This window comes from Manis javanica, chromosome 9 (assembly GCF_040802235.1).
Source record: "Manis javanica isolate MJ-LG chromosome 9, MJ_LKY, whole genome shotgun sequence".
Lineage (NCBI taxonomy): Eukaryota > Metazoa > Chordata > Mammalia > Pholidota > Manidae > Manis > Manis javanica.
In genome coordinates, this window is record NC_133164.1 from 80098352 (window position 1) to 80119920 (window position 21569).

At 35.3% G+C, this 21569-nt stretch overlaps 1 protein-coding gene across 13 annotated transcripts in view; it reads right to left on the bottom strand.

Annotated features, from left to right (window-relative positions):
• The window catches only part of ARHGAP28 (Rho GTPase activating protein 28), a 174386-nt gene that overhangs the window by 75301 nt on the left and 77516 nt on the right, over window positions 1-21569 (bottom strand). For 3 of the 13 annotated variants that reach the window (XM_073212823.1, XM_073212822.1, XM_073212821.1), the window contains one exon: window positions 3437-3554. The exons of the other annotated variants lie outside the window; for them this stretch is intronic. In XM_073212823.1, coding sequence (XP_073068924.1) covers window positions 3437-3444 — 8 coding nt within the window. In that variant the 5' untranslated portion in view covers window positions 3445-3554. The remainder of the gene's footprint in view (window positions 1-3436; window positions 3555-21569) is intronic. 13 annotated transcript variants of the gene reach the window in all.

Genomic DNA, 21569 nt, shown 5'->3' on the forward strand with positions numbered 1-21569 from the left:
TGCCAAATTATTAGCTTTACCCCATATCTTAGTCGGTCTTCATCAGCTACTGGAGTTAAACATTATTCCTGCTAAAGACATCCCTGCCTAAATATACAGGTGATATATTCACATTGCTCTCAAATTAAACATATTCCAAGAATTTTAAGAAAAATATACCAAAAATCAAAGATCTCCCTTCTTTTTCTGAAAGAAGAGAAGGACTGAATCCCCTATTGCCGCTGTCTTTGAATGATGCTGGTGGTAGCACAGTGTGGTCTTTTAGAGAGATCATCTCGGACCCTGACCACAGTGGACATCTGCAGCAAGGTTTTTGCAAGATAAATAGTTCTCTGTGGAGCCCCTGGGCCCAGCCCCAGTAACGCAGCTGTTTGCCCTCTTAACTTCCTCGGGAGGCCATTCAGATAAAGTAGAGGATAAGTCCCTTGTTTTTATGCTCCGGCTTCTCAGTAATCTTGGGTTCTAACATGCTTATAAACAAGCTCAACTCAGATCATCTGTCTCACAAAAAGCACTTGAAAGGCAATGGTGATTAAAAGAAGCTACAGTTTCAGACTATCAGAAGCAAGCACACAGAGGAGGTTTCCCGCTTTCTTTCCCAAGTTCCTCAGCTCCGGCATCCTGGCACCCTAATCTTCTCTGTCCCTTTTCTGGCCTGCACCACCCCTCTTAGGGGAACAAGGAGAAAACTAACGAAGCTATTCCACCAAAAGGTAAACACATCTGTCTGAACCTTTCTGTTGGCAGAAAAAGATACAGAAAAATATGTAGCTTAGGGGAGGTTTAAAGCACCAAACAGATCTCACTCACTCACCAGGGAATATTCAAAATGGTTTTGAAAGCTGGATTTTTTTTTCACCAGTTGAGGTGAAATTTAATCATCAGTTAGATTCTTACTACATTTATGTATCACCTCCGAGCAAAAGCACTTGGCCAGGAATGGAAAAAGTGGCAATGAGAAAAGAACAATTTCCAACCATATACACTGAACCCCAGCAATTTATACAAAGAAGGGAGCTCAAAAGGGGCAGCAAGCTCTGCTGACAGTCAGAATGACACATTCTTTTTCTGAGGGTCGGAGAAGGGGGTTGGCATGTTTTTTGTACATACAGTAATGAAATAAAAGCAACTCCACTTACTGACATTGAAAGTAATCTATGCTATGTCCCCCTACTGCTCTACCAGGAAAGGGCCACTAAACAGAATCAATGCTTGTATAGTTACCATGTAATTAAAATATAGCACTTACATGAGTATGTATAAATACCCACATGACAAAATTAAAATATAATCTGTTTCTTAAATTTCCCCTACTTTGACTGAGGGGACGTCGAAATGGAGAAAGATTGCTAATAGGTAGGGGGTTTCTTTCTGAAATGATGAAAATGTTCTGGATTAATGTGAATATACTAAAAACCGAATAGCACACTTTAAAAGGGTGAATTTATTACGTGAATTATATTTCATTAAAAATTGTATGAGAAAAAAATTGCCTTTCTTTAATTTCTTTTATTTTTTACAATTAAAAGTGCTTTGACACTGACGACACCCAAATGCTGGTGAGGATGTGAAGCAAGAATTCTCATTCATTGCTGGAGGGTTTGAAAAATGGTACAGCTACTTTGGAAGACAGTTTTGGCAGCTTATTAAACTAAATACACCCTCAACATGCAATGTAGCAATCACTGTCCTCAGCCTTTACCAAAAGGAGTTGAAAACTTAGGTCTACACAAAAACCTGCACGTGGATATTTATAGCAGCTTTATTAGTAATTTCCAAAACTTGGAAGCAACCAAGATGTCCTTTAGTTAGGTGAATGGATAAATAAACTGGTACATCCAGACAATGTAATATTATTCAGCACTAAAAAGAAATGAGTTATCAAGCCATGAAAAGACACAGAGGAAACTTAAATGCTTATTACTAAGTGAAAGAAGCCAATTTGAAAAGGCAACGACATACTGTATGATTCCTGTACATAAGGTAACTATATATGTCATGCTGGAAAAAGCAAAACTATGGAGATAGCAAAAAGATCAGCGGCTGAAGAAGGGGAAGAAAGGGGTAGAGCACATAAGAGGATTTTAAGGGCAGTGAAACTATTCTGTGTGACACCGTATCATTACACATTTGTCCAAACCCACAGAATGTACAATATGAAGATTGAACCCTAATGTAAACTATGAAGTTTGTTGATTATGATGTGTCAATGTAAGGTCATCACTGTAACAAATGTACCACTGTGGTGGGGGATGCTGATAATGGGGAAGGCTGTGGGGGAGGGAATGGCAAGAGGTATATGGGAAATTTGTGGACTTTGCCCTCAGTTTTGCTGAACCTAACTCAACTCTAAAAGATAAAATCTCTTTTTAGAAAAGCACTTTGGGATTTCAAATAACTTCAGAAAAGGCAAAAAAATAATCAAATTTTCAAAATGGGCCATGGATTTAGAAAGATAGCTACTTCATTGACAGGCTACTGGCTGCTCTGAGCAAAGGGCAACAGTCACAGATGGGAAATGGTCTTACCTGCTCAACTAAAAATCATCTAAACATGTGACAGGCTAAATGTCTGCTTTCCAGGCAAAAGATATTACCAAGTGTGCGTATTTTATGTTCTGTCTTTCCTAATAGTAAAATGCAGTTTATGAGCTTGACCTAGTACATGATTTTGACATGGCTCAGTGAATCCTACAAGTCACCCAACACATTACCCCCAAAGATACATTGAAACTATGAGTGGAAAACTAGTTTGGTGACAATGATTGCTCATACTTTTTATTCAGTTAGGATATACCCAGGAGAGAATCTGTAACAGAAAATGTGAGCAAAAAGCAGCTTTCTCTTGTGCTTTAGTAGAATTATATGCTTTATCCATTCAGTGACACAAGTTACTTTAAAAGTGTTGGTGATCTACATTTTGTACTTCTGAAATTATTCTTCTTCAAGTAATCTGGAAAAACCATTTTTAAAAGATTGTCTTTTATTTTAAATGTAAGTTACAGATTCTGTCTATTGTTTAGTATCAAGTTGCAGTGTATTTTTTATTATGTGTTTTTGAGGGGCTTGCTGTGGCTGGTACAGCTATGCATGACTTTCAAAGTAACTAACCAGATGAGTTCCCCATTCTAGTATCATCTGAGGGTTTGCCTTGGTTTTCTAGCTCTGTGTCTGCCTGTCCGGCACCGTGACGATTTGTTGGAATGCAACCATGTAACCTGTTTCCTCCCATCTGTGGTCTTTTTATTGTTATTATTACCCAGTCATTAAATGCTGAGCCAGGAAATGTGAAAACCTCTTGTATTGCATCCTTGTCTTGCTTTTCGATTTGTTTTCTCTGTTGTCCATCTTTAGCTCCAAAAATGCAATAATAGCAGGACAGAATCAGAAAGAAAAGCAAAGGGATTGCCAGGCAATCTCTCCACCTGCTGTCCCACCTGGTCATTCTCACATGATGGGCCTTAAAAAGGTCCTTGGTCCATCCTGTCAAGGCATTCCCCTTCTTTCTCACAAGGAAATGCCATCAGCTCAACTTTAAACTATGAAGTACGAAATCTAAAATGAAATAAAAATACAACTTATTAAATCCTGACAGGAGTAAGTGGGCCATTTGGATGAATAAATATCAACATTCCTTGATTTTTCTTTTCTCACAATATACTTTTTCCACAGTCACACTTATTTCATGATAGTTTTAAATCTGGAGGGTCCACTTGAGCAACAACCATCTTTTATTCCATTAGTTTTCATTGGCTAACTTTAAGATGGCTGCTTTCTAGCTGCCACACAAACAGCTTTGAACTGGAAAGCCGTAACTAGGATTTCCAGTGGAACACAGGATTCTAGAATTGGAGAGCTGAGAAATGCCCAAATAAATCACCACATTTTACAGATAAGAAAAATGAAGCTCAGAGAAGTTAAGTAACTCATCTAAGATCACATGGCTAGTTACTGAGAACCAGAACTATGAACTTGGTCTCCTGATGCCTAATTCCATATTCTTTTCCCCCTGATCACCAGTCTCCTGATCCATTTACATTTAATATCCTTCCCTCACTCACCAAAAAATATAAAGCTTCAAACTTCTTTACTAGAGATTATGCTCTTTTTCCCCTTAATTTATTCCTTAAAAAGCTCATGTTGAAATAATCAAGTGGATAATATTTTTATAATAATGTATGTTGGGACTTAAATCCCTAGGCAAGTTTTCATTAAATAACAAAGAAAGCTATATGCAAAACTATCCCCCAAGGTACAGATTTTTTTAATACAAAGTTCTCCAAAAATCCTAAAGTGAACTAATAAAATTGGCAAGTGTAGCTGACAAAAACCACTGGCTATACAAGTTGTATATAAAATGCAGACAAATACTTCTTATTAAAAAACAACTGCTATTTATCAGATCTATTGGCACTATAAAACATAAATCACATTTTTAATTTATCCAGTTGGCAGAGTATAATGTATTAGAATTTCTTGAAATAACACCAGCAATTCATGTCTTCTATTTTATAACCAACCAAGAGAGTAGAAGCTAAGACTTCCATTTTACTCAATATTCCTTACGTTATGTAGAGCCAAGGATCATAGCCAGATTAAAATAAAATAATAAACTATAAATTCTTTTTTTGTTACTGTTGCTATTGGCAACCATCATCATCATCATGATCATCAAATTGAAGGTATTTTAAATTAGTTCTCAACATCACCCTCTCCAACTTACTTGAAACACTGTTCATTCTCAGATAAATTCCTTAAGCAAACCATAAGAGTCAGCAGTCAGACTGCTGCTTCACACTCTAAAAATGCCATAAAAAGCAACTGTCAGAATTAGGGAACTCGAAGTCCCTCTCACAGGAAGACAAGAAAGCTATGGACCACTAACCTGAATGCCTATGCTAAATGTGAACTTTGGGAATACAAAAGCTATAAATTCCATCAAAAGAGAATCAAATAACCATTCCATTTGTGGAATGTGACTATTTTGGTGCCTGTATCATGCTATTTTGATTATTACAGCATTGCAGTATAATTTGATTCATGAGAGTGTGATACCTCCAACTTGGTTCTTCTTTCTCAAGACTCCTTTGGTGATTCGTTATCTTTTGTGGTTCCACACACAATTTAGGATTATTTGTTCTAGTTCAACAAAAAATGTTTGATATTTTGATAGAGACTGCACTGAATCTAATGATTGCTTTGGGTACTGTGGACATTTAACAATATTAATTATTTCAATTCATGGACATGGTATGTCTGTCCATTTATTAATAATATTATAATAACAGTATGGTGACAGATGGTAACTACACTTACCATGATGAGCATTTTGTAATACATATAAATGTCAAATCACTCTGTTGTACACCTGAAACTAGTATAATATGTCAACTATACTTCAATTTAAAAAATTTTTTAAGAGAATCAAATAACTAATTTCATACCAGCTGACACCATGTAATGGGGGCTCTTGTTGCCAATACCTCTAAAGCTGACCACATTCAAGATAAATGGTGTTAGTAGTTCAGTATCTAATCTCTGACAGCAGACAGGCAAATATAGACCGTGATCAAAAGTTTACACCAAGGGGCATAGAAAGTGATTTCTTTTCTGTCATCTTTATCAGATTAAACTTTTTCTTTCTACAAGGTATCGACCAACTAGAAGGGTTTCCCTCCTCTAAGGTTTCCTGTCTATCTTTATCTTTTTCCTTTACCATTGACTGAGATTAATTATGATAATCAATAATTTATTGAATAGACTATTGTGGGCAAATCCTTTGAGCTTTCCTCCATTTTAAAAAAATACAAATGATATATAGGAGTTAGGTCTTGTATTTCACTATATTTACTTTTATTTGTTAATATACAAGCTGCCACTTAATATTATGGGTGTTTTGTTTTGTTGATGAATGAGCAATAGAGTTTTCATTTTCTATAGAAAAACTCCTTCTTTAAAGCAAAAAGTATCCAGATTCTAACAGAATATCTATATTGCAGTGGAGTTGTAAAAATGAAATTATACTAGGGCTCCTGCTAGCCTGTATAGCACCTTTGTATGAATTCAATAAAGGAAATTTCTGCTGGATAAATGTGGTTTGGGTAAAGGAGCAAGGTTAAATCTGTACCCCAACTTGACCCTTTGGTATTCTTAGTCCATAAACAACCTATACAACTAAATCTGTTGAACTGAATTCTACTAAGCGACTAATAGTTTCCCATTTATTTCCAGTATAGAATTATTCTAGGAAAATGTCAGTTTCCAGCCAAACTTTTGAAATCACATATTTTACAAAAAAATAAGTTTTATTACTTATTTAGTAAGTGTGGATTTATACTAATTCATTAAAGAAAAATTATGGGAAATGTTATGAATACTATCTATGGTTATTTGAGTGACCTTATGAGAAATATGCTCTTTCCCAAAATATTTATTGGTTTTTATTATCCTAGACAGAAAAAAAATACACTGTAATAGAAAAAAAAAATAGATCTGCAGTGTTAAAACCTCCAGGAGGATAGTAAGTGTAATACCCCTGAGCCTCTCCGACACACCTTTAAACTTCTGAACATAATAAGCACAGATAGGTAAATTCTACTGTATTTACAAGTATATTTGGATGTACCTAATAGACAATATTAAAAGACAGATACATAGAAAACCCTTAGAAAATGTTAACTGAATGAACTGAACAGATTTTGCAAAGTAATGGAGGCCAGGTTCATTTCCATTTTTGAGGAGTGACTGCATGATCATCAGCAAATTCAAAGCATGAAAATGAGCTGGTCCAAAGATGGTTCTTGTCCCTCTCTCTCTCCTTCCTTTAAGCTTTTTTCTTCTTCCTAATATGCCAAATTAGTTGTTATAATATTCAAAATCTTTCATTTTTAAAATGATTTATTCATTCATTCAAAGAATGTTCATTATGTTAACATATTAATGAGTTTCGAGGAAATTTGGCAAAAGGCAACCCTAGTTGCAACAGAATGAAGATCTAGGAATATCCTTGGAAAGTCCAGAATTGTAGATACTTTTACAGTCCAATTGAACTAGTGCCTTCTTTTATATTTAACTAGTTGGTGAGTTTCTTTCTTGAAACTGTTATCCAGTAGCTCATAATTTTATTTTTCTGAAAAATTCTTTGGTTCATACTCACAGAAACTTTACACTTCAGAAGATTTAGTGAAGGCCCAAATATATGTCTTTTTATAAGCACTACTTGCTGCCTATGCCAAGTAATTCTAGGGCCACTTATTTGTGAATCACGCTTTGAGACCAACAATATGCCTTTTAACAATAGCCCACTCTCCCCTGATTCTCACTAAACCTCTCTGACCAGGTCTGTTTTCTGAATCCTCTTTACCCGCCAACCCTTATAGATTGGTGTCTCTCTCAAGGACCCACTTTAGCACACAGCTCTTCATACTCTCTATATATATATCTACACAGACCCCGTCCACACACAAAAAAGCTCTTCCTATGTCAGAGTTTAGCTTTAACCTATGTGCTGGCCCAGTCCTTAGCTCCCTTCTTGACTAATCCCTAAGACTCATCCAACAGCACACTGGACATGTCTATCTGGATGCTCAATGAGACTTCAAGAGAATGCATGCAGTTCCTCAACATTCCACAGATGAAAGACTGGGTGCCTATGCTCATGCTTTCCTCTGCTTGGAATCTTCCCTCCCATTCTGACTTAATTTGAGATCCCATTTAGGTGAACTCTCCTGAAAGAAAGAACTTCTCATACTTATTCTGCATTCCTTTCAAAATGGGCTGATGGAATTTTGATCATACTTCTGCCAATGTACTTACTGGTATCTCCATTAAAGACATAAAAACAATTTGTATGTGAATGTTTTAGAATTTGCAAGAAGATAATAGGCCATTAAATGCACATACTTCCTCTACTCAGCTCCAACTTTCTCAATAATCAGCCAAAATTTTGGCTTTGTAGCTTTTAAAAAAGAGAAAATAGATTTCTGCAAAGCATCTGCAGCTAAGAACTTAATCTGAGGGCATTTAGAGGTAAAGGTGAATTAGTAATCATGTGCAAAAAAGGATAGAAATCTATTTCTGAAGAAACTTACTGACTATAATGTGATGACAATGACATTGAAGAATTTCATAAATATTTACTGAGTACCTACTAGTGGTAGGTCTGAGGTTCAAGGTTCTAGGAACAGAACCAGACACTATTCTAGGTACTGTAAACATAGCCTAGACTTTACTGAGCTTTCATTCTAATAAGAGCAAATAGAACCAAGACAAATATTGTATATATTCATGCATGCAGATACATAATTAAAAATTAATCAAATGACTTTCTGTTTCCCACAGTGAAAGACCAACAGGGCTCAGAATTACCCTCCCACTGCAAACAACTAGAAATCTGGATAAATAAAGGAAGCAACTGTTTTTAAACTTAGCAGGTAGTGCAGGACTGTGATGCCAGGAAGAAAGGAAACAAACGAGGTGAGTCTTCCAATGCACATGGCTATTTACTTGGAGGCAATTTCCAGAATAGAACACAGAGAAAGAGACTGTGAACAGAACCCAGCATTCTCACTGACATGAAGGAGCAGACATCAAGTCTCAGAAAGGTTGAGACTGCTGTAATTTGCTGGTCACAGTACCAAAATGGCAGGATCTAAACATGCTCCAGGAATGGACATGGAATTGGGAAATTTAGCAAAAAAAATTTTTAACAGCTTTAATGAAAATACTTAAAATACTTAAGGACTTAAAACATGAATATAACACAGAAAGAAGTAACAGCTATAAAAGATGAAATTTCTAAACATAAGTTACATAATATGTGAAATAAAGCATTCACTGGGTAGAACTAATAGATTAGACAGAGGAGAGAAAAATCAGTGAACTTGAAGGCACATTAATATCAACAGCATAAAAAGAAGTACATATATTTTTAAAAGATTGAAACATAATAAACAGAGCCTCTGTGACCAATAGGAGCTTGTCAATTGGTCTAATAAATGTGTTAACTTCTAACTACGATGAAGTAACAGGAACCAGATTTACCTCCCACCTGAAATAAACACACACACACACACATTATATTAAAATACTCTCAAGATTACTGAATGTCAGGAGACTAAAATGTGTGATCCTTGAGAGAGAGAGAAAACAAACAAGTCAGTCTTATAGTGGCCCCATCTTAAGGCCTAGAGAGAGCTTCCAGGCCATGGTGCAGTGACAGGCAACCCAGGTGAGCTTATGCATCTCTCTGAGTTTAGGAGATGCAGATGGAAGCCAAGGAAGCTATGGAGCTCACAGAGCAGGGCACTGAACAGCATACATCGTCAAGGAGAGAGCATACTGGAGATTCTCAGAGGATCCTTTCAAGTCTTCAGGTGAGTACTCATCAGCAAACTCATATGGAAATACCCTAGGCCAGGGGAAACTCACCAGAAGGTTAAAGAAAATGATCCCCGGTAATCACAGAGGGCCAGGAATAATTTGTTTCCACCAGCCAAAGTGGAAAAGCTCACAAGTTAAAGGACCTCAGAAAAAGTATTTCAGAGCATTTTACCTCTAGAGTAGGGAAAACTTTTCCTAAATGTTACTAAATGCTACTCTGGTCATACCCATTAACTCTTAAAAGCAAGACACAACAGGGTCAAATCAAAGTCTCAAAAAATGATTCAAAACTATTTCTAAATAAAAAATTTCCAGCCCCAACAAGCTAAAATTTCCAGCCCCATATTAATTCTAAAAAACAATTTGCCAGGCAAACAAAGGATTAATGAGAAAATTCAAACAACACAAAGACCTAAAATGACACAGTATAATACTCTATAGTACCATACCTGATCTATAGCATTAATAGGACACTAAGATAGTTATTACACCTTTATTCTACATATTCAAAAAGCTAGAGGAAAAAGTGACAAGTAAACACATGGAAGATTATTAGAAGACCAAACAGAATACCCAAAGTTAATGAAAACTCTAAAACCACAGTTTCAAGGAGCTCAATAAACTCAAAGCATGAGAAACACTTGGAAAATTATACTGTGACACATAATCAAATTATTAAACCAGTGATAAAGAAAAAAATCTTAAAAATCAGTCATAGGAAAACACAAAAACCTTATGTACAGAGGAACAAATAAAAGTATATCAGATCTCATGTCAAAAACAATGAAATACAAAACAGAGCAAAATCTTTTAAATACTTTAAGAGAAAACTATCAACCTAGAATTAGATACTCAGTGAAAACATATTTCAAAAATGAAGAGAAATAAAGTTTTTTTCAGCCATAATAACATTGAAAGATTCATTAGCAACAGACACTTCATACAAGAAATGGTAAAATAAATCCTTAAAGCAGAAGGAAAATGACACCAGATGGAATATATATCTATAAAAAGGAATGAAGAGCACATGAAATGGCAACTACTTTAGATAAAAGCTTTATTTTATTACTTAAGTCCTTAAAGTCTAAATGATTATTTAAAATGAAACTATTATTTCATATGAATAATATTAATGTTACTCTATTATGTATATTATTAGGTAATAATATATATTGCTTGAAGGTCGACTACAATGAAGTAAAGATGAAAATATGCAGCTTAAAGCAATCACTAAGTAGCACAACAAAACTTTTAAGTGAAAAATATTCAATTTGTCCAAAAGAATCCCCCAAAGAGGAAGACAAAGAGGATCAACAAAGACAAATACCACATATTTAATACATATATACCTCTAAACACTATGTTTCCACCCAATCCACATTGGTGGAATCACATTCCACCAATATCACATTTAAGTGTAAATAGTTTAAACCTCCCAATTAAAAGGCAGATTGTTAGATTAGATTAAAAAGCAAAACACCAAAAAAGCACCTTTAACAAGAAATCCACATTAAGTCTGAAGACATAAGTAGGTAAAAAGAAAAAAGAAAAAAGAAAAACATGCGATGCAAAAAAAAAAAAAAATGAAAGTGTAGCTATATTAATATCAGAAAAAGTTGATTACAGAGCAAAACAATCACTAGTGATTAATAAAATCATTTTATAATAACAAAAAGGTGAATCAAGAAGAAATAACAATCAAACTTTTATACAACAAACAACAGAACTTCCAAACATAGAAAGCAAAAACTGACAAGAGAAAATAGACAAAAATTATAGTTACAGTAAGATATTTCAAAATCCTTCTTCAAGAATTTATAGAACAAGAAGACAGTAAGTCAGTAAATATATAAAGGACAGTTTACTTGACATTTACAGGACACATCACCTACAAATAGCAGAATGCATATTCTTTTCAAGTGTACACAGAATATTTACCAATATAGATAATATTTGGCCCATACAAGTGCCAAATTTAAAAGAATTAAAATCATAGGAACATGTTCACTGATTACAATGGAATTAAAAGAAATCTATAGCAAAAACGTATGTGGAAAATTTTGGAAAATTGTGATACTAAATAACACACATCTAAATAACCAATGGGCCAAAAAAGAAAGCAAGATGAAATTAGAAAGTATGAAAGCATTAAAAATACAGTATGAAAAAGCTGTGGGATACAGACAAAGTGTTGGTTGGAGAGAAAATTATAGGACTAATCACCTTAATTAGTGAAGAAGAAAGCCATCAACAAATCATTTCAGCTGCCACCTTAAGAAACCAAAAAAATACTAACAGAATTAAAGGAGGAAATAGAATGCAATGCATTCATTTTAGGAGACTTCAACACACCACTCACTCTAAAGGACAAATCAACCAGACAGGAAATAAGTAAGGACACAGAGGCACTGAACAACACATTAGAACAGATGGACCTAATAGACATCTATAGAACATTCCACCCAAAAGCAGCAGGATACACATTCTTCTCAAGTGCACATGAAATATTTTCCAGAACGGACCACATACTAGGCCACAAAAAGAGCCTCAGTAAATTGAAAAACACTGAAATTGTACCAACCAACTTCTCAGATCACAAAGGTATAAAACTATAAATAGATTGTACAAAGAAAACAGAAAGGTTCACAAACACATGGAAGCTTAACAACATGCTCCTAAATAATCAATAGATCAATGACCAAATTAAAACAGAGATCAAGCAATGTATGGAGACAAAAATGAAAACAACAGCACCATGCCCCAACTTCTCTGGGATGCAGCAAAGGCAGTTCAAAGAGGAAAGTATATAGCAATCTAGGCCTATTTAAAGAAGGAAAAACAATCCCCAAATGAATAGTGTAAATTCACAATTATTGAAACTGGAAAAGGAAGCCCAAAGTGAGCAGAAGGAGGGACTATAATAAAGATCAGAGAAGAAATAAATAAAATTGAGAAGAATAAAACAATAGAAAAAAATCAATGAAACCAGAGTTGGTTCTTTGAGAAAATAAACAAAATAGATAAGCCCCTAGCCAGTCTCAGGCAGAGAAAAAGAGAATCTACACACATCAACATAAATCAGAATGAGAGAGGAAAAATCACTACGGACACCACAGAAATACAAAGATTATTAGAGAATACTATGAAAAACTATATGCTAGCAAACCGGATAACCTTGAAAAGGAGAACTTTCTAGAAAAATACAACCTTCCAAGACTTACCCAGAAAGAAACAGAAAATTTAAACAGAGCAATTACCAGCAATGAAATTGAATTGATAATCAAAAACTACCCAAGAACAAAACCCCCAGACCAGAGAGATTCACCACTGAATTTTATCAGACATTCAGAAAACACATAATACCCATTCTCCTTAAAGTTCACCAAAAAAATAGAAGAGAAGGGAATATTTCTAAACTTATTCTATGAATCCAGCATCACTCTAATACCAAAACCAGGCAAAGACAGCACAAAAAAGAAAACTACAGACCAATATCCCTGATGAACATAGATACAAAAATGCTCAACAAAATATTAGCAAACTGAATTCAAAAATACATCAAAAAGATCATCCATCATGATCAAGTAGGATTTATGCCAGGGATACAAGGACAGTACAACATTTGAAAATCCATCAACATCATCCACCACATTCACAAAAAGGACAAACACCACATGATCATCTCCATAGATGCTGAAAAAGCACTCAACAAAATTCAACATCCATTCATGATAAAATCTCTCCACAAAATGGGTATAGAGGGCAAGTACCTCAACAGAATAAAGGCCATACATGAAAAACCCACAGTCAACATTATACTTAACAGCGAAAAGCTGAAACCTTTTCTTCTAAGATCAGGAATAAGACAAGGATGCCCACTCTCCAGCTTTTATTCAACGTAGTACTGGAGGTCCTAGCCACAGCAATCGGACAACACAAAGAAATAAAAGGCATCCAAATTGGTAAGGAAGAAGTCAAACTGCCACTGTTTGCAGATGCCATGATATTGTACATAAAAATCCCTAAAGAATCCACTCCCAAACTATTAGAACTAATATCTGAATTAAGCAAAGTTGCAGGATACAAAATTAAATACACAGAAATCTGTTGCTTTCCTATACACTAATGATGAACTAGCAGAAAGAGAAATCAGGAAAACAATTCCATTCACAATTGCATCAAAAAGAATAAAATACCTAGGAATAAACCTAACCAAAGAAGTGAAAGACCTATACCCTGAAAACTATAAGACATTCTTAAGAGAAATTGAAGAGGACACTAATAGTGGAAATTCATCCCATGCTCTTGGGTAGGAAGAATTAATATTTCCAAAAAGGCCATTCTGCCTAAAGCAATGTACAGATTCAATGCAGTCCGTATCATAATACCAATAGCATTCTTATACAAACTGGAAAAAATAGTTCTAAAATTCAAATGGAACAAGAAAAGACCCCAAATAGCCAAAGCAATCCTGAGAAGGAAGAACAAAGCAGGGGGGATTTCATTTCCCAACTTCAAGCTCTATTACAAAGCCACAGTAATCAAGACAATTTGGTACTGGCAGAAAAAACAGACTCATAGACCAGTGGAACAGACTAGAGAGTCCAGATATTAACCCAAGCATACATGGTCAATTAATATATGATAAAGGAGCCATGGATATAGAATGGGGAAATGACAGTCTCTTTAACAGCTGGTGTTGGCAAAACTGGACAGCTACTTGTAAGAGAATGAAACTGGATTACTGCCTAACTCCATACACAAAAGTAAACTCTAAGTAGATCAAAGACCTGAATGTAAGTCATGAAACCATAAAACTGTTAGAAGAAAACATAGGCAAAATTATCTTGAATATAAACATGAGCAACTTCTTCATGAACATCATCTCCCCAGGCAAGGGAAACAAAAGCAAAAATGAACAAGTGAGACTATATCAAACTAAAAAGCTTTTGTACAGCAAAGGACACTGTCAGTAGAAGAAAAAGGCATTCTACAGTATGGGAGAATATATTCATAAATCACATATTTGATAAGCAAATATGCCAATTAAAAATGTGCAGAGGAGCTGAACAGACACTTCTCCAAATAAGAAATTCAGATGGCCAACAGGCACATGAAAAGATGCTCCACATTGCTAATCATCAGAGAAGTGCAAATTAAAACCACAATGAGATATCACCTCCCACCAGATAGAATGGCCACCATCCAAAAGACGAACAACAACAAATGTTGGCGAGGTTGTGGAGAAAGGGGTACCCTCCTACACTGCTGGTGGGAATGTAAATTAGTTCAAGCACTGTGGAAAGCAGTATGGAGGTTCCTCAAAAAGCTCAAAATAGAAATACCATTTGACCCAGGAATTCCACTTCTAGGAATTTACCCTAAAAATGCAGCAGCCCAGTTTGAAAAAGATATATGCATTCCTATGCTTATCACAGCACTATTTACAATAGCCAAGAAATGAAAGCAATCTAAGTGTCCATCAGTAGATAAATGGATAAAGATGTGGTACATATACACAATGGAATATTATTTAGCCATAAGAAGAAAATAAATCATACTGTTTGCAACAACATGAATGAAGCTAGAGGGTATTATGCTCAGCGAAATAAGCCAGGCAGAGAAAGACAAGTACCAAATTATTTCACTCATCTGTGGAGTATAAGAACAAAGGAAAAACTGAAGGAACAAAACAGCAGCAGACTCACAGAACCCAAGAATGGACTAACAGTTACCAAAGGGAAAGGGACTGGGGAGGACGGGTGGGAAGGGAGGGATAAGGGGAAAAGGAGCATTACAATTAGCACACATGGTGCAGTGACTCTACAGCATCTTACTACACTGATTGACAGTGACTGTAATGGGGTATGCGGTGGGGACTTGATAATGGGGGGAATATAGTAACCACAATATTGCTCATGTAATTGTATATTAATGACAAATAAATAAATAAATAAATAACCAGAAAAAGAGCAAATTAAACCCAAATAAGCAGAAAACAAGAAATAACAAATATCATAACTAAAAACAATGAAATAGAAAACAGAAAAACGATAGAGCAAATCAATGAAAACACATGCTTGTTCTTTAAAAAAGAAATCAATAAAAATAATAAACTATCTAGACAGATTAGGGAAAAAAGAGAGAAAACACAAATTAACAATATCAGTGATGAACAGGGCAACATCACTGCAAGTTTTACAGATATTAAAAGAATAGATGGGAATATTATACACAACTTTATGCCAATACGTTCAACAACACATATGTAAAAGAGAAATTTCTTATAAAATACCAGAATACCAAAAGCTCACTCAAGTAGAAATAGACAGCATGAGTAGCCCTTTATCTGTTAAAGAAATTGAATTTATAGTTAAACACCTTCCTACAAGGGAAACTTCAGATGCTGGCACCAAAGAATTGCAGCAAACACCTAAAGAAAAAATAATACCAATTTTACACAAATTATTACAGAAAATTAAATAGAATATTTAGTAACTCATTCTGAGGCCAGCATTACCCAAATTCTAAAATGAGACAGGCATGGCAAGGAAAACCAATGTCCCCATGTATATATATATATGCAAATATTATTTTTCTTATATTAATTATTTTATTTATTTATTTTTATTAACGTATCATTGATATACACTCTTATGAAGGTTTCACAAGAAAAACAATGTGGTTATTACATTCACCCTTATTATCAAAGTCCCCCCCACACCCCATTTCAGTCACCGTTCATCAGTGTAGTCAGATGCCACAGAGTCTCTACATACAAACATTCTTAACAAAACTGTAGCAAGGCAGATCCAAGAGCATCTAAAAAGGATAATATATCATGACTAAATGGGGTTGATCCTGGGACAGCAGGAAAAATGAAACATTTGAAAATTGTTAATTCTAATTCACCATATTTAATTATTATTATGTAATTCACCACATTAACAGAATAAAAAACAAAAACCACATGATCACTGAATCATATGAGGAAAAAGTATTTGACAAAATCCAGCATCCATTCCTGTAAAAAAAAAAACCTCTTAGAAAATTAGGAATAGAACTATCTCACCTTGTAAAGGGCATCTAGGAGAATCAGCTAATATATTTAATGGTGAAATACTGAGGCTTCCCCTTTAAGATCAAGAACAAGACCTGGACGGCAGCTCTCACCACTTTTACTCAGTATTATATTGGAAAGTCTAACCAGTGCAATCAACCAAGAAGAAAGGCATCCAGATTAGAAAGAGAGAAATGAACTATCTTTATATGCAGACATCATGATTGTCTATGTAGAAAGTCCTATAGAATAAAGACAAAAAGCTACTAAAAGTAGTATGTTTAACAAGGTTAGAAGATAAAGATCAATATATAAAGAACAGTTGTATTCCTATATGCTAACACTGAGAAATTAGAAATCAACATTTAAAAGCACTGTTTAAAATAGCATAATGTGAACTACTTAGAGAAATAAATGTGACAAAAGATGGGCAAGACCTGTACACTACAAAGTAGAAATACTGCAAAGAGAAATTAAAGAAAACCTAAATAAATGGAAAGATATAACTTATATATGGATTGGAAGATTGAATACTTTAAGATGTCAATTCTCCCCAAATTTATCTATAGAGTTAATGCAATCTCAATCAAAATTCCAGCAGACTTTCTTAATAGAAACTGACAAGCTTTCTAAAGTTCATATGGAAATACAAAGAACCTACAATACTCAAACAACTGTGGGGGAAAAAAAATCAGAACACTTATATTATCTAAGTTCAAGACTTATTATAAAGCTGCAGTAGAAAGCAATATAGTATTGCTATCAAATAGACACACAGATCAACTGAATAGAGTCCAAAAATATACCCAACACATATGTTGTCAACTGGTTTTCAACAAAGGTGTAAAGGCAATTCTGTAGGGAAAGAATAACCTCTTTTTTTTTAAGTAGCACTGGAACAACTGAAGATGTATATGCAGAAAATAAAATGTAAAACACTAAGAACTTCTGTCCCTATCTCCTACCATATACAAAAGTTAACTGGAAATGGGTCATTGACCTAAGTGTGATACCTAAAACCTTTTAAAACCTCTAAAAGAAAAACATACAAGAAAATCTTTGTAACCTTGGGTTAGGCAAAGGCTTCCATTTATAAAATGGACTTAAAAATCTGCCCTTTTCTCAGATTATTCAAATTCAGTTAGACAATATCCATCATATCATTGATAAGTTTTCACAAATGCCTAGGGTACCTAACTGATTTTCTTGGTTTCACTGGATGTGGCTGGTAATTGTAGGTCTGCTTTGGTTATGTAACTGTATTCCTATTATGTTAATGTGTGTGCGCAATTTAATTAGTAGTTTAAAACCTATACATGCTTATGTTACACTATAAGAAGATATGTCAAAGAAATAATCTTCCCATGTTTTCTTCCATCTGCTACTTCTTTAGCTTTCTTCTTCCTTCCTAATTACAACCCGTAAGTAGAATTCGTGCCTCATATCAAAATTACCGAGTATCATAATTTTTTCCAAGTGGTAAAGATACCTCAAGACAAATACTGGGCATAGAAGCCACAGGACATAAATTTGCATAGAAGTAAAAAAAATATTGAAAAAAGTTGAAGAAAAATATTTTCAAACAATATTGCTTCTCTCTCACTTACCAACTTTACATTTCCCTGTATGGCCCCAGAAGATGACTGGTTAGCCAGAGACGGGTAAGATTCCTCAAGGGAGGAACAACCTAAGACAGGCACAGTCGCAGGGGGGCCATCAGGTGAGAAATTGGGGATCAACAGAGGTGAGGCTTAGAACCTCAACCCCCCCGTTTTGAGAGAAATCTTCTGCATCCGTGGATGTTTTGTTGTCCTTGTCTAGCTCGTATTAATACTTAGTCTATAGGCACACACCTGATCATCTACATTTGCCCTCTTACAGCACTAAACTATGTTTTCTACCTTATCTTGCATCTACCTACCACTTCAGCATTTTATTTATAAAAATAATAATAATAATAATAATAAGGGAGAAATGTGGGATTCACATATAAATCAAGTATAAAAATCAAACGAATAATCATATTTGACCTGATTGTTTATAGTTCATGATGCGTGATCAAAACCGAAAGTTTCTGTGATATGACTGCCCTTGCACTGTTCATCATGTAAGAACTTATTCACTATGTAAGAACTTGTTCACCATGTAAGAACTTGTTTGTTATGCTTTAGAAGACTGGAGACTGTTGAGAATTAGGCTTGGGGTTGATTAATGATTGTGCATTGAGTCCCCTATACAGAATTTTATTATTGTTAACAACCATCTGATCAATAAATATGAGAGATGTCCTCTCAAAAAAAAAAATCTGCCCTTCAAAGACACCACTAAAAGAATGACAAGGTAAGCCACAGACTACAAGACAATATTTGCAAATCATATATCCAATTAAGTCCTTGTACCCAGAATATTTAAAGAACTTTCAAAATTCAATAATAAAACAAACAACTGAATTTTTTAAGTGGGTTAAAGATTTGAACACTTTACCAAGGAAGAAAAGTAACACATGTTGAGAGAAAAATGAGATATTGTACAAACCAATAATTAAAGTAGCACTGTCTTTAAGATATTGACCCTGATCTTACCAGATGAAAATTACCTGACTATAGATGCCACTGACCATATTGTATTACAATGACTTGAAGATATGACTCACCTCAACTATTAGATTTTAAACTACTTGAAATTAGAAATTACGTTATTCTTATTTTGACGTCCCTCAGGCTATTACAGGTCCTGGCATGATGTCACAGGAGTAAATATTAAAGGCATAAAGATGGATGAATTGTAAATACACATAGAAATCCTTTTTTAAGTGAATATTGTATTAAAGAAACATGTTTCAGAAAAGTGTTCTATAGGTGTAATCATTTCATAATTTTTTTGTTCTTTTTTACATATCTAGAAAAATTTGAATATTATTAAATAAATACCTATCTTTCTCTTCTTCCAAGTTTAATGCTTTTCTTTTAAGCTCAAGGTTTCATTTTTTTAAAAAACACACAAACCTGCTTTTAAAAACCATTATCTGAAGTTAATCACTCTTCTCTAATTTCCATTCTCTCATAGACCTCCAAGTTGGTAGAAATCTGTTCCAGGCAGCACCAGCTCCAAAAGATAACAAAACTATGCTATTATAGAAGAAAAAAGGAAAACAGAGACTGGGGAGAGGGAGGCAGAAGAAATACCACAGAAACTTCCGTAGAAATCCAGAGTCCTTAAGTTGTACGTGCTGACCCAGAGACAACTGCCAGGATGATTCTGGCCTCAGACAACATTCTGAAGCAAAGGCAGATGGCTCGGCTACAAGAGCATCCAAGGGGGCAGGAGTCTGCTGGTTGACAGCCATCTTTGCTTTCCCAGTCTCAACATGACAGAGAACAAAACCCAGAAAAACACCAAAATGATCTAGGTTTTTTTCCATTTCTGGCATCTTGCTTCAGGTGGGCCTACTGATGCCAAAGGGGAAAAATAAAGGCTGCTTTCGAGGACAGACTCTGAAAGTCCATATATCTAATCATAGAAAGTTACCCTTACATAACACCTGAGCAGGAACAGACAAACAGCAAAGTCTCTTTATTATCAATAAATTTTACTGAACACAGAAATAAATTGCCCCCCTATGGGGAGCTCTGAAGTTTGCCTAGAAAAACCTTGTTTTATCACCACCACCAATTTCCAGAGCTCTTTACCAACCAGCCACCCTGTCTAATGTTTATTTCTCATTTTCCACTTCTTCCTTGTTAATTGAAACTTTTAATTCATTTTGAATGAAATGTAAAATTACAGAGATGTGTGTGTGTCTATATACTCTCAAAAAGGAGAAACACAGATAGGTAGTTTTAGATTAACACAGGAGTTAGCTCCTTTTGTTCCCTGGAGGTTTGATGGGAGTATGTTAAATAGGTTAACTTGCCAATTGCATTATTTATAAGACCTATAGGATGCTGTCATGCAGTATTTCTGGAACACCACAATAGAGCTGAACTTAGAATTCCGAGGGGGAAAAAGAGAAAGACAGCAAGATAAGCTTTTTAAAAGAGTGCAGTAAATTGGTTCCCGCTGAATTTCTTAGCCTGTGTGACCACTTACTCTTTCTGAAGAAAATGACTAATGGGTCAAATAGAAAATGTTATATTCAAGTAAGTGGTGATTAATTTAGACTGAGGAAGATGTTAGCATCTTTGGAGGAGAGGCAGGAAGCTTTTAGCAAAGGAAAGATTGATATGCAAGGGAGGGGGCAGTGGGGCCTGAGCAGGACCACCAAGAGGCAGGAAGGTAGGGGTTCAAGCTCAGCAAAGTCCTGCTTTCTTAATCAGGAATAAAAAGAAAGATAAAGATTTGTAATGGACAAAGGCAAGCCCATGTGGTCTTGATATCTTCTGAAAAAATGTGTGCATGTACGTATTTTCACATACACATGGATATGTGCATATAAGTGCTCTGCTCCCATTTGAGAACTTTCCAGTGAGTGCTTGCCAGTAGAGCCTGGCTGGCTACCAGTAGGGCCTGTTGCTTTTGGTAGGTACCTGGGCCTTTCTAAGAATTATGAAATATTCAGAATGCCCCCTACATGCAGCTATACATTCTGTTCAATTCTTTTTTCCATCCATTTACCACACTGCCCCCAAACACAGGAAAAAACTGTTGGCCTTCGATAGGACAGTCTGGCTCTGCCACCTGCTATAGTTTGAGTTTAGACTCCAATGTACAATGCAAGGCTATAACTATTACTCAGCTGTATGTTTTAAAACTTTCCTTGGTATGCTCCAGGCAGTGGCCTGGGTATCACAGGTGCTTAGGAAGGCTTAATCTCTAAATACCTGGTCACTGTTTATGCGAATGGAAGCCAGGCCTCGGGGTACCTTCTCTCACATTAACGGTGGGGCTAAACGCAGTTAACCCAGTAAGATGGGATGTGAGCTAGAGCAGGTGTCAGCGAACTACAGGTGAACAAATCCAGTCTGTGGCTGGCTTTTTGCAAAGACTGCTTTCCTGACAGCCTCCCCCACTTGTTTAAGGCCAGTCTACACTGCGTTCGTACTGCAGTGGGGGAGCCGAATAGTTGCAACAGAGATCTTACAGACCACAGAGCCGAAAATACTCACAGCAGGTATTCTAAAGGAGGTTTG